Source organism: Hydra vulgaris, chromosome 15 (genome assembly GCF_038396675.1).
Source record: "Hydra vulgaris chromosome 15, alternate assembly HydraT2T_AEP".
In the NCBI taxonomy this organism is placed as follows: Eukaryota; Metazoa; Cnidaria; class Hydrozoa; order Anthoathecata; family Hydridae; genus Hydra; species Hydra vulgaris.
This window is the reverse complement of record NC_088934.1, coordinates 14,440,001-14,453,587: the sequence shown is the minus strand read 5'-3', so window position 1 is coordinate 14,453,587 and position 13,587 is coordinate 14,440,001. Positions and strand designations below refer to the sequence as shown.

The 13,587-nt window shown below is 27.0% G+C and overlaps 1 protein-coding gene and 1 long non-coding RNA gene across 2 annotated transcripts in view; one reads left to right on the top strand and one right to left on the bottom strand.

Moving 5' to 3' along the window:
• Positions 1-455: 455 nt before the first annotated feature.
• The window catches only part of LOC136072131 (b(0,+)-type amino acid transporter 1-like), a 57,464-nt gene continuing 44,332 nt past the window's right edge, over positions 456-13,587 (bottom strand). The window contains exon 8 of the mRNA XM_065820608.1: positions 456-744. Coding sequence (XP_065676680.1) covers positions 629-744 — 116 coding nt within the window. The 3' untranslated portion in view covers positions 456-628. The remainder of the gene's footprint in view (positions 745-13,587) is intronic.
• LOC136092127 (uncharacterized) lies at positions 9,307-10,283 on the top strand. Its single transcript, XR_010644211.1, has 2 exons — positions 9,307-9,604; positions 9,773-10,283. It is a non-coding gene; the product is annotated as an uncharacterized LOC136092127 (long non-coding RNA).

The following is a 13,587-nucleotide window of genomic DNA, read 5'->3' as shown; positions in this document are numbered from 1 at the left end:
TATATCAATTACGAGTAAACTTCCTCATTCAAATACTGAAATTGCTGACAGTAGTATTATTGGCACAAGGTTTACTTCACGGCCCAATAAATCCCCAACTACAGACGAAGAAAGTTTGCTTGATCCAGAATCTAATATTGAAACTCACTCCACGAGTGCAAACTAGCCATCTCTCGACGAAACTGGAGAGCACGCAGAAGGTACGGGTATAAGGACAAGTAATTTTATTGATTGAAAGAATGTTATGAAATATCTATATAGTCATTAAATTTCATAAATTCTTTTCTTATAGCATATCATAAAACAATAAACAAGTTTAGAGGTTCTAGACACCAGAGACCAAGAAAAAATAGAAATGAAAAATAGAGCTGGAGATGATGGGACTCCGCACCCCTGATAAGATTGCATATAGGGTACGGTATTTTTCATTTAAAAACATACTAAAAAACCCCGTCTTTACAAAAAACTCGAATAATTATTTAATTAGAATTACATACTTTTACATTAGAATTACAAACTTTACATGAAATAGCAATTTAACGCAAAAAATTATGTTAAAAAAAGACAAAAAAAAAAAACAAAAAAAAAACGAATTTGACACAAGCAGATAAGTGTTCAATTCTATTCATTAAATCTGCATTGATATCCCTTCATTCAACGCATTTTCTTTTTGGTCTTGAATGATATCGGGAATGCTCGGCATTTCAAGATTTCCTAATGTTTGAATCATTCTTGTGAACTTATCTAAAACAAAAAAAAAATACTTTACTTGACAAAATAAGGTCAAAATAAATTGAATTTAGTTGTCGATTTACCGTAAAAAAATTAAAAACCTTACTAAAACGAGTAATACACGCATTTTTTTAAAAAAAAAAAAAAAAAAAAATCATATTCAACATTTTATAAAAGTTTTATATTTACATGACCGTTCAAAATATAACATAAAATATTTTAAGTATTTTTTTGTTTTATAAAAGTTTTATATAGGATTTTATAAAAGTTGTATTTATAATAAAAAAAACCAAACTAATCGGCCATGTTTGTTAACTTCGCAAAAAAACATTTCATAATGAAAAGGTTCATTCCAGATAAAATCAAAAATATTTATTTTTATAAATTTATGCTCCGTGGCATTTTTAGATAAAAAAATAATAAATACGTAACAAAAAAATAGAAATAAACATAATAAAAAGTAGTTAATAAAGGCTAATTAAAGTTTTACTAAGCATTTGATTTAAAATAAATAAAATAATTAAGTTAAACATATTATTTTTATTTACCTTAAATACAAATATTTGCATTTCTTAACGTATAATACAAATATTTGTATTTGGAAATTTAAGAATCACGTTTTTGTATTAGATCAAATGTATTTGACAAACAGTTTACAAACAGCAGTCTGGTCTAATCTTTAGACAGTAAAAAATCAAAATTTGGGCTAAGTTATGTTACTTTTTGAATTGTCAGTAAGAATAGGAAAAGTTGAAAAGTTCATATCAAACTTGTGGTTGCAAAACCATTTGATCATTTTGCCACAGATGGTTAAGAAATTTAGTGTAAGGCTCGAGTAATTATTTGTCATTTTTTATAGAAAGTTTATGTAAAAACATACATTCTTCACAGCAAATTCTATAGCTAAGCATGAGAAGTGCCTTTCCATTGCTTTAAAAGCTGATTAGCTCCAAGGATGAACAAAGCCATTCAATTTGCATATTGCTTGCAGTTTTTTGAATATAATCTTAAACCAAACCTAGTAAGCATAACGAAGAAATGGAGTTTATTGAGAACAATCATTTTATTGAGAACAATCTTTTTATTAAGAACAATCGTTTTATCGAGAACAATCGTTTTCTTTATTTGAAAAAAGCATTGATATTAACTAAGTCAGTCATTCAAAAGTTAAAAAAAAAAACTTATTTTTAAATCTGTCCTGATAAGAAAGAGCACAGTATCTGTAAAATATTCTGCTGCATTTTGCATTGCTGTTACAAAACATCTTGTTGCATTTTTTACCTAATTAAACTAACAAACAAACAAAAAAAGTATTTTTTCAAAATAATATTAAAACTCATTAATAATTACAACACAAATATATAAAAATTTCGTATGGATTCGTATGTTTGGCATATGAACAATGAGCAAATTTTGCAAATTGTCCAAGATGAATATTTTATAGATAGCGGAAGTGGTGTAGTGGTAGAGCTGTAGTGGTAGAGCGCTCGCCTCATACGCAAGAAGTTCCGAGTTCGAATCCCACCACGTCCCTGGTAGTATCGCACTCAAATTATTCCTCCACGCAGCGGCCTTGTTCGTCAAGGTTCGTGTTTCGGAGTTTTAGTGTTAAGAGAGGGTTGTAACCACAACTAAAAGTAGCATCCTCAACTGTAGTGGCATTCGTGGCCTTGGGGAGGTGAAATAAAATAAAAATAAATAAAAAATACTGTTCTTTCTTATCAGGGTGGAATTGATGCCAGTTGTTCTTTAGTTTAGTATTGGACTCATAACATTGTTTTTTTTTTTTATTTGTCATTAAAATATTTTACTTACACCTTTACTGCAGTTTATCTTAAGTTAAGAAAGTTACAAAACCTTTGCTTTATTAATTAAAAAAAAATGACATTTTTGGCGGTAAACGTCATTTGCGTAATTAATTTTAAAAAAATGACATTTTTGGTGGTAAACGTCATTTGCATAATTAATTTTAAAAAAATGACATTTTTGGAGGTAAACGTCATTTGAACATCCTTTTAAATAAGTTAAGAATGTTTTTTATAAAGGCAATTAAAGATACTGTTGGTAAACTAATTTTGCTAGTAAAGTACACTAAAAATATCAAGAAAATCAAAAACGAAGCCTGAAACGAAATATATCATTTATGTTTTATTTGCGTAAAAGATACAAAAGGAATATTATATTTGCATAAATTTTTATGATTTCTTTTTAATTTACAAATAAAAAAGTTTAATTTACAAATACAAAAAAATATACATTTTCAATTTACAAATAAAAAGTCACAACATACAGAGAATATTGACACTTAAACTTACTTACTGTCTTCGTGAAGTGAATAAATCTCTCCTGACCCTCTATATGTCATTGTTGCTTATTTAAAATAATTCCAAAATAGCATATTGCAACAAAATTGCAACAAAAGCTCTTTTAACTAGTTTAAATAAAATTAAAACTATCCGAGCGAAATGCTATACAAAAAAAAACTCTCTCAAAGAAAAAAACTAAACAGCCAAAGAGATAAACCAAATTGTGACAACTTAAAAGGTTATTAAGAGGAGATTTTTATTTAATTTTTTCAAGAGATGACTTGTAAATAGCATCGCAAAATTCTTTAAATTATTTCTGGGAAATTTGGAAATGCTTCATGAAGATTTTTGTAAGTGATCCCTGATTTTTGTTATTTTTTACAAGTCTCAGATACATATCACAAGTATCAGGTTATCTGAATCTCCTTTTTTTTTCTAGAGCTTCCATTGCTGATTTTAAGAAATAAATGATTTTGAGATTTTTACATTTTTTTTTATTTTATTTACTAAGCTTATGCAAAGAAAGCTCTTTTAATTAACATTCTAATCGAACAAAATTCTATTCTATTGAAAAAATGTTTCACTTGAAAGACCTTAAATGTTTATGAGAGACTGACACTATTAACAATCTAGATTGAAATCATCAAAATAAAAGAGATAACAAAATACCTTCCAATAATGAAATATATTATTTTAAAAAGAAATACAACAAAACCAAATCAAAGAATATTGTCTTAATATTTGAAAAACTCCAAGAAACATTAAGTGTTCAAAACTTCGACCGCCTACATTAGAAAATGCAAAAGTCCTCATCAGTCTAAATCAGTAGTAAACAATAAAAAATGTATTTACAGTTTCTTTAATTTCAGTTTTCAACTTGGTAAAAAAACGCCTTTTTTTATATACGTCTTTCTTATATACCTATAAGGTATATATAAGGTTATATATCTCTTTTTTATATACGTCATCAAAACGAGGTTAGTTTTGTAAGATTTGCATATAGTTAGATTAAAGGCTTATGACTTTCGTTTGTTCAAGAAGTAAGGTGGTACTTATATAATCTAAAAAAGTTATTTTTTTTTCAATACAATTTAATTTATTTGAGAGAGGGTACATTTGTTACAAGCTCTTAACTTTAGCCTTTAATAAAAAAAGGTTTTTTCTCTTCCAAAAATTCATAGATGACCTACTTAGGGTTTGTATTCAGTAAAAAATACCCTCAAAAATGGGCATATCTTCAAACACAATTACCCCTAAGTAAAAGCTTATCTTATTTTCAAATTTGGTATCTTTACGAATGTATCTAGTATGATACACCTGTATACGCATGTATCTAGATATGATTACACCTGTATCTAGTATGAGAGAATTTTCTTTAATGGAAGCAAGATTTTCTAAAAAATCTTGCTTCCATTAAAGGTTATGCTTCAAACTAACTGGATTTTTATAAAATCTGCTATTAAGTCTCTGATATTAGTTAAAATAGAAAGTACTTACGAGCACAATATTTATATGAAAAAAAACTTGTATACTAGCAGTACAGTATATAAATAAATATAAAATATATATATATAAATATATATAAAATATATATATATAAATATATATAAAAAATATATATATATATATATAATATATATATATATATATATGTATGTATGTATGTATATATATATATATATATATATATATATATATATGTTTGTATATATATATATATATATATATATATATATATATATATATATATATATATATATATATATATATATATATATATATATATATATTAGCTAATCTTATAATTTTTTTTCAACTACCAAATTTTATGCGGAATGGCTAATGAGTGGCGTATAGGTCATTTTTTTATTTTTTCTTGATAGAAGTATTCGCCCCGATTGTTCGAAGTTGTGCTTTTTATGATTTTTGATTAAATTTAGAGCAATTTCCAAGCATTGGCGCGAATAGATTTTGATGTCAAATCCAGTTTATTTGTTCAACAATATTTTCTTAATGTGTTTTTGTACCAAAAAAAACAGTGTGCTTAATAATTTAAGAAATATGTTGTACCTGTCTTTCATTTATTAGATAAATTTGGCTATTATAAAGTGATTTTTTGTTGATTTTTGAGCTTTTACTCAGTCATGACTAATTTTATGATTACTACCTCATTTTGGTATCGAATGATATTTTTTTTTTAAATACTATAACTGGAGCCTTGGATCAACAAATCCAAATCCAAAATGGTTTCCTTTAAAGTTGGGTAAAGGACTTTTGATCTTTTGTGCTAACAAAACTACATCAAAACGTATCAAAGTGATTCAAAAATATATATTCACATTTTTTCTGTGGTTATTTTAGGTGCTCTAAGAAGACCAAATAAATATCTAACAGACATGGCGCAAACTCCAAACATTTTGTATGTTTATATTTATGTCAAATAATGAGGCTTTGCAAAATATTGCAATGATTGGAGTCTGAGAACAAAAAAGCCCTAAAAATTTATCCCCCCTGCACCAAACATGAGAGTAACAAGTTGGTAACTAAGTTTCTTAAACTTAGTTACCAACTTCTAAGTTCTTAACTAAGTTTATATCCATCGATAAATTTAAAGTTTAATAGTATTATCTCTCAGCGTTCATAAATTATGACCATAGAAAGTTTAAACCCCCCTCAATTTGAGGGGGTTACAAATTTAATATGGTCATAATTTTTGAACGCTTAGAGATTGTAAAACAATACTTAAAATTTATTGATGAATATAAATTTAGTTAAGAATAGCAAAAAAGTTATTTCATCAACTTGCTGCTTGGGGGATAATATTTCAGAGCTTTTTTGTTCTCAGCCTCCGATTATTGCAACTTTTTAAAAAGTATAATTATTTGACATAAGTATAAACATACAAATGTTTGGATTTTGCTCCATGTTAGCTATCTCAAACACCAAAAAATGCTGGATCCGTTACTGCCACAGATCTCGTTTCTGAAGCAAGTTTGCTTCAAAATTCAATGTTTAAACACTGCAAATATATAATAAATATATATACATACATATAAATTTCAGCTTAAGAAAAATATCTCAAGAAAATACGTAAAAAAATAATTTTTAAATGTACTTTTAAGGTTCAGAGTTTGCAGATAGGTATCGGATTAAGAATAAAATTATTAGAATCATTCAATAACGAGAAAGCAAGCAGTCAACATAATTAGATCCTTGATTCCACTTTTCTTCTTCTTTAATAGTTCTTTACAAGAACTCTTTATTTGAAGTAACTTCTGAAGTTTTTTTCAAGATAATGTGGAGCTCATCACACGCTCTACATTATCTTGAAAAAATTTTACTGTAAGCACAGCAAAATGGAATTTTTTATAATGAAATATTTTTCTTAAAACAAGAAATACGTTTCTTGTTTTAAGAAATAAATATCCTACACCGCAATTTATTTTTAAAAACAAGAAATATATTTCTTGCTTTGAGAAATAAATTTCCTATACTATGATCAATAGATTTATAATTTTTCTGTGAGTTCTGATAAGTTGTTAGCAACTTTGAAAGATTTTAAAAGTCTTGAATTCATTGTATCAAAAAAGTCTGAGGGAGTCTCATCCGTAGACATTTTGTTAAACTATGACCTAGAATATCAAAAATTAACCAGTAGTCTGGTGAAAAATACAACTCAAGTCCTAGTGGCTGGTCTTTATTAATCAAAACTGCTTTTAGAAGGATTTCAGCTTTGATTCTATACGTTTTTACATCTTTTTGGACCTCCATTTGTTTTTGAACGCAGAAATTTTTACTATTTCTATATTGTGATCTCGGTCAAAAGATGCTAACGCCAGCACCAAACACCTCTATGGTTTTATTTGAATTTCACCTCTGCAGTAGGCTCATTATGCATCTGCCAATAGTCTTGTGGATCTTAAAGGTTTAAATTAAAAATAATGCAATGTAGGTAAAATAAGATTTAAATGACACTGCTAAAAACTTATTACATTTAAATTTGACAAGATAAAATCAAAGTGCTATTTTTATCGATTTCATTTTTATTATATTTCTACTGATTTTAAAAAAAGTTGGTTATTTTCTTCGAATTTTACATCTCATTTTATCCAATTTTGCAAGCCATTATTTTTAAACGATTTGTTTCTTTATGACATAAATTATTTTTTAAAAATAAGACTAAAATATCAAAACTTATGAAATTAAGTTTTGCTTTAAAAATGGCAGAATCAGAATAAGTCGCAGGTCAAAAACCGCGATGCCCTGGAAAGAGATATGAAGTCAGCCATTCTATTGGTCTCTTAGAGTATTTTATTAATCAAAATAAAAACCTGTCTGATTTTAGAGAAATGCATGAAATTCCAGGTGTGTGAAACAGCTCCTTATTGGTTAATTTTCACAAAATGGTCTGATTTTTTACTGCATTTGTATATATTTTTTACAAATATATACAAATGTAAACAATTTTAAAATTAGAAATTTATACATTTTGTTTTTGCAAAAAGGTATTTTAAAGTGAAGTTAGTTTTATCTTTAACTTACTATTTTTTAAACCTTTTATGGTTTGATGATAAAAAAAGTTTATTCGCCGGCTTAACAGATTTATTTAAGGCTAAGGGTATATGAAGCTCTCCGACATGATGGCAGGAGTTTATCAAGAATAATGGTCGGCCAGGAAACTTAGCTAATCTTGTACAAATTCCTTTTAATTAGCCAGAGCTTGAAGTGAGTGAACTGTATGAGATCAAAGGCATCTAACAAATTTCTAATTGCTATGTATTAGGCCTCAACGCTATTGTTTTTAAAAACCAAGTTTTTTTTATTTCATAACAAATTAGTGCGTTTTTAAAATACCACCAGTTAACAAAAATAATAGTAATAAAATGGGCACAATCGGTATAGATAAAAAACCTTCTATTATTTGTAATATCGTTATTATGTGGTTAAAGATTTGTATATTTGTACTCGCGCCGATTGTTTGAAAATGCCATTAAAAACTCAAAAAATGTAAAAAATTTTAAACTTTAAAAGAGTGACGCAAGTATAAATAGGGTAAAGATTTCTCAAAAAACAAGGGGTTGCACCCTAAATCATCAAATTTGCTGAAATTTAGCAAAAAGGTTTAAAGATATAAGTTAGGAAAGAATGTAAATTTTTTTCAAAAAATTCTCATCCCTTAAAGAGTTACAGCAACTTGAAGTTAGTTAGTTTTTCACTGAAAAATGAGGGTGGAAAAGTGTTGGAAATAGGTCAATATAGTATTATCCTTTTAACAAGCTATGGTAATGTTGGGAATCTAAAATTTGGTACCAAAGGAGTTTAAAATCAGCTGAATCTGAAAATCATAGTCTCGTATCTGTTAAAACAATAGAATATAGTTTATTGTAAGATCCACAAAACACACTTACTAACAACAATAAAAAAGGACATTGACAAGTATAGCTTTAGAAAAAATCTGACTGATGGAAAAAACTTTTGGTTTTGATTTTCTTAAATATTCGACATATATCTACTTTGCTAACCAAATTTTTATTGGCCTTATGTTTTGTCGAGAAGTTATTAATGTTTTGGTTTTTCAATTTTTCTAAAGAAATTTTGTAAAAAAAAAAGTTAGCAAATGTATTTTTATATTGAACTAAATACAATTATTTTTATTTTTAAATTAAATTGGTTTTAAATTAAATTTAATCATAATCTATAAATTAATTATATAATTATGTTTTTTTAAATCATCTGACTATAATTATTAGAGTTAGTTGATTAAAAAAAAACAGTATATATGATTAAATTATTTACAAAGTTATTACAAAACATAGTTCAACATTTTGTAAATTTATAAATTTGTTACTTGTTATTTTCATTACATAATAGTTATTTCATTTTTGTTACATAATAGTCATGTCATTAAATTAAACAATATTATATAACCTTTTATTCTTAATTGTTTTATTGTAATCAAATAGTGATTATCTCATCAATAAAAAAAAAGTAATAAAATGACATGCAAGTGTCTAATAAATATTACCATGTTAAGTTATATAACTAAATAAAATTATATTCAGTTATATTTTAATTACACACAAAATTTTTGTAAATAGTTGGTAGAGAATTGACAATAATTAGTAGGTACTTAGACATTTAAAATATGTCTATTAGAACTAATAGCTATTTCTTAAAGCAATATGTTCTTTATAAATACAACTTAAATTTATATTGTGGACATATTGTTTGTGTTTAAGTGTGATTTACTTGGTAGTATTTAAGATTTCTTGTTTTTAAGTGTTTAGACTGTGATTACTATTTATTGTTTTATATGGATAACAAAATAAATTGCTGCTTTGTAAATAATTATGGAGCTTGTTATAAACAGTCATATACCCAAGTAAGAAATCTGATTGAAGATATTGACAGCAATGTTAAAAAACTACTTGTAAAATGAACAAATATGAAAAAAGAACAAATTAATAGCATATGCACACATCATCATGATATGTTAGTTGTAAGATATGAGGGTAATCAGAAAAGTTGCTGTAATCCATTTCTGACTCACCAAAAGGTGTGTAGAGGTAAAAACTCATATATTTATATTTCATTAAATAATATCATTCTTAATAAATTTTTTATAAGTTTATTTAATAATTATCCTAATTAATAATATAATTAATTTTATAGTAATATAATTACATAATATAATTAACGTTATTTAAGTAATGTAATTACTCTTTTTTTTTTAGCATCGCTACGTGTGATTACAATGCATACTGTGTTAGAAGCAGAAACTATAGGTTTAAATCTTACACCTGGAAAGAAATTGTGTCCAACCTGTCGAAGTAAAGTTATGAAAGGATTATAAAAAGTACGAGTGAAAATAAAAATGATGAAGATTTTGATAATGAAACGTCCATTCAAAATAAAAAAGAAGGTGCTGATACACACTTTACATTTGCTGGAGTATCTCCTATTAAGGTCAAAGGATTGCATAAGTCAGGTAAAATCAGAGAAGATAAACGAAAATTGACAGCATTAACAACCTCCATTAAAAAAAAGGTAGCCACTTCCCTTAACATATCAGAAGAAAGTTTCAAAGAACAGTCAAATTTTGATAACGAGTATATTGAAAAAGCAAACTTGTTTGATAACATGATGGTATCACTAACAAAATTGCAGAGTCTACAGCAATATCTAAAAAAATACAACTGATGACACTTGCTCCAACAGACTGGTCAATAAAAAAGGTTTCTGAAACATTACATGTAACAAACTATGTAGCTCGAACTGCACGTAAGTTGGCATTAGAAAAAGGTATTTTAACCATGCCTAATCCAAAATTAGGAAAGGTTCTTCCTGATGTAACAGTTCAACTTGTCAAGACTTTTTATGAAGATGATAAACATAGCCGTATAATGCCTGGTAAAAAGGACTATGTAAGCATAAAGAAAAATGTCCACATGCAAAAACGTTTGCTATTATGCAATTTAAAGGAATCGTTTTTTGCCTTTAAAACCAAGAACCCAGAAATAAAAGTAGGATTTTCAAGGTTTTGCACATTGTGACCTAAATGGTGTATTACTGTTGGTGCCTCAGGAACACATTCTGTATGCGCCTGTGCTATTCATCAGAATTTGAAACTGCTTTTACATTCTCTTGGTGTAACATACAAAGAATTGTTACCTTATATTGTCTGTGATATAACTAATAAAGACTGTATGATGCAGAAATGTGAAAAATGCCCTGCAACTAAGAATGCATTGGTTAAAAAACTTCAAAAAAGTCAAGTATCATACCTGAGAATCAAAAAAAAAAGATATGAATGAGGTAACAGCATTATTTCTAGGTCATTTTTCAGAAAACTATAAATTTGTAGTTAAAGGTAAAGTGCAAAGCTTTCATTGGACAAATTTACAATGTACACTTCATCATGTGATTCTTTATTTCAAAAAAGAAGGTATTCTCAAGCACAAATCTTATTGTATTATTTTGGATATGATCCATGATGTGAACATGGTATATAAAATTATTGATGTTGTTAGCAATGATATAAAAACAAATCTGTTTATTTTTGGTAAGAAACACTCTTAAAGAACAATTGGATACTGCAAATACAATACCTGGAAAACGTAGTTACCATCAATTTGTACCACTTGGCCATCAAATGATAAAAAATATATGTTTAATTTACCGTTTGCTATCTTTAAAAAATCATGCATAACTTTTGTTGATCAAATAGATTTTTGATTTGAGCAGAATCATTGTCAAAAATATTTATATTTTATTTTGGGCTCACAATTTCCTTTCAATGCATTTAATAAAACATGTTTAACAAAAGTGAATAAATGCATATGTTATTATTTTGTCTAGGTAGGCACAAAGCTATGCAGTGTTGATGAAGAATTTGCTTTAATTCATGACTTTGGAAACATCCAGATAACAACTGTAAACCTAGTACCAGGTGATTTTGCCTGCGTTTCCTATGAGTAAAAGTGGTGGATAGGAGTCATTGAAGATATTAATCTGAAAGAAAAAGATGTGCTTGTAAAATTTATGTGTCCGAATGGTCCGCACGGTTGTTTAAATGGCCACCAATAGATAGCCAATGCTGGATTCCAGATGTCCACATCATTTATAAAGTTGAAGTACTGATAACAAAAACAGGACTTTGCTACTATTTAGCCAAAGACAATTTAAAAAAAATTGTTTTCCTAAGGAAATAGAGATTATTATGTCTTATCCATACTTAAACCTTATGCTTATGTGTACAACTTGTAATTAATGTGAATGTAAAGCATGTATAAAATCACTAAAATTGAGTATTTCTTTTTTATATTTTTTTATACCTTTTACAATTTTAAATAACATATGAAAATAAAGAAATAAAAAAAGTAACTAAATTGTTAATTTCTGATTTGATTGATTGGTAAAATGTTGGGATTGAGTGTCTGGTTTAATAAATATCACAAAATTTTGTGTCCACATCAAACATCAATAACTCCCTAATAAGTAAACGCAAGGCCAAAATAAAATTGGTTCGAAAAGTAGATGTTCATCTTATCTTTAAGAAAATCAAAATTAAATTTGTTTTCTATCAGTCAGACTTTTTTTATAGCTATAATTGTCAATGCCCTTTTGTATCGGCATTAGTGAGTGTATTTTATGAATGGTAAAATAAACTACATTGTTTTCTTTTGACAGATAAAAAACTATATTTTTTGGATTAAACAGGTTTTAAACTCATTTGGTACCAAATTTCAGAACTGTACCATTACTACAATCACCTTATAAGTGTAAAAGTAAATGGAATAACTTTCGGCACATTTCCCCCCTCATTCTTCAGTCAAAATCAAGAAAACTTCAAGTTGCTGTAAGTTATAAACGAATAGGAATTTTATCAAAAAATTTTACAGTCATTCCTAATATATATCTCTAAACATTTGTGCCAAGTTTCAGAAAATTTGGTGATGTAGGGTGCAGATTTGTGTTTTTTTGTGTTTTTTGAAAAAATTTTACTTAATGGTCATTCAAAATAAAAAATTTCATAAAGAAAACAATACCTTGGGAATATTTTATGACACTTGGCGAATTCAAATTTGTTCATGAGGGTCAAAATGGGATGGGCTAATATATATATATATATATATATATATATATATATATATATATATATATATAAATATATATATATATATATATATATATATATACTATATATCTATTTCATTAATTTGATTCTTATTCTATTTAAATCTAATATCTTGTTTTTATTTGTTTTTACAATTTTATTTATTAAAAATTTCAACCTGCATAATATTTATATTTAAAATTATTTCTTTGTTTTATATTTTTACATTTAGGTTAAAATTGAAATATTAACTGTATTAGGCATCCTACACTTTTTAACAATTTAAAAGTTAAGAAACGTTAAAAATAAGACTATACTTAGAGGCGGGTAACATTTCTCATGAAAAAAGAGCTCGTTTGTTGCCCACAACTGGATAGCAACTCTTTTTGCACCACAATATTTCTAAACTTTTAGAAATCTTCACATAAGTGATTATTGCAAATAAAATTAGCCAAAGCTACTGTTAAGCGGTTTAAAATAATTTTATTTTTCTGCTTGTTAGGCTTCCTGTGGAGCCTTGCTCAAAGTAGTGAAATTTAAAGATAAAAAAATATATATTTATTGGCTTTAGTACATTTTATAGCCTACTCCTACAAAGCAGCACTGCTACATCCATTAACTCATAACCTGCTGCTGCAATGGAGTGTTGAAACATCAACTATCTTATAGCCTGCTGCTACAAGGAAGTGGTGCTACATCGACTGAGGGTTCAGCATAAGGCAGCAATCTTTTTTCTTCTTTTAGTTTAAAAACCTTCCACTGACGAGAGCACAACAAACAAAAAAATAAAACTATTTTGGACACTTCACCAAAAATTACATTGTGTTTGTTTAGAATTTAGTATTTTTTACCTAGGTTTACCTATATATCTTCATTGCCCTGTAGGACAATGATTTTTTGATTTAATTTGCACAGTCTGTGTCACATGTCTTC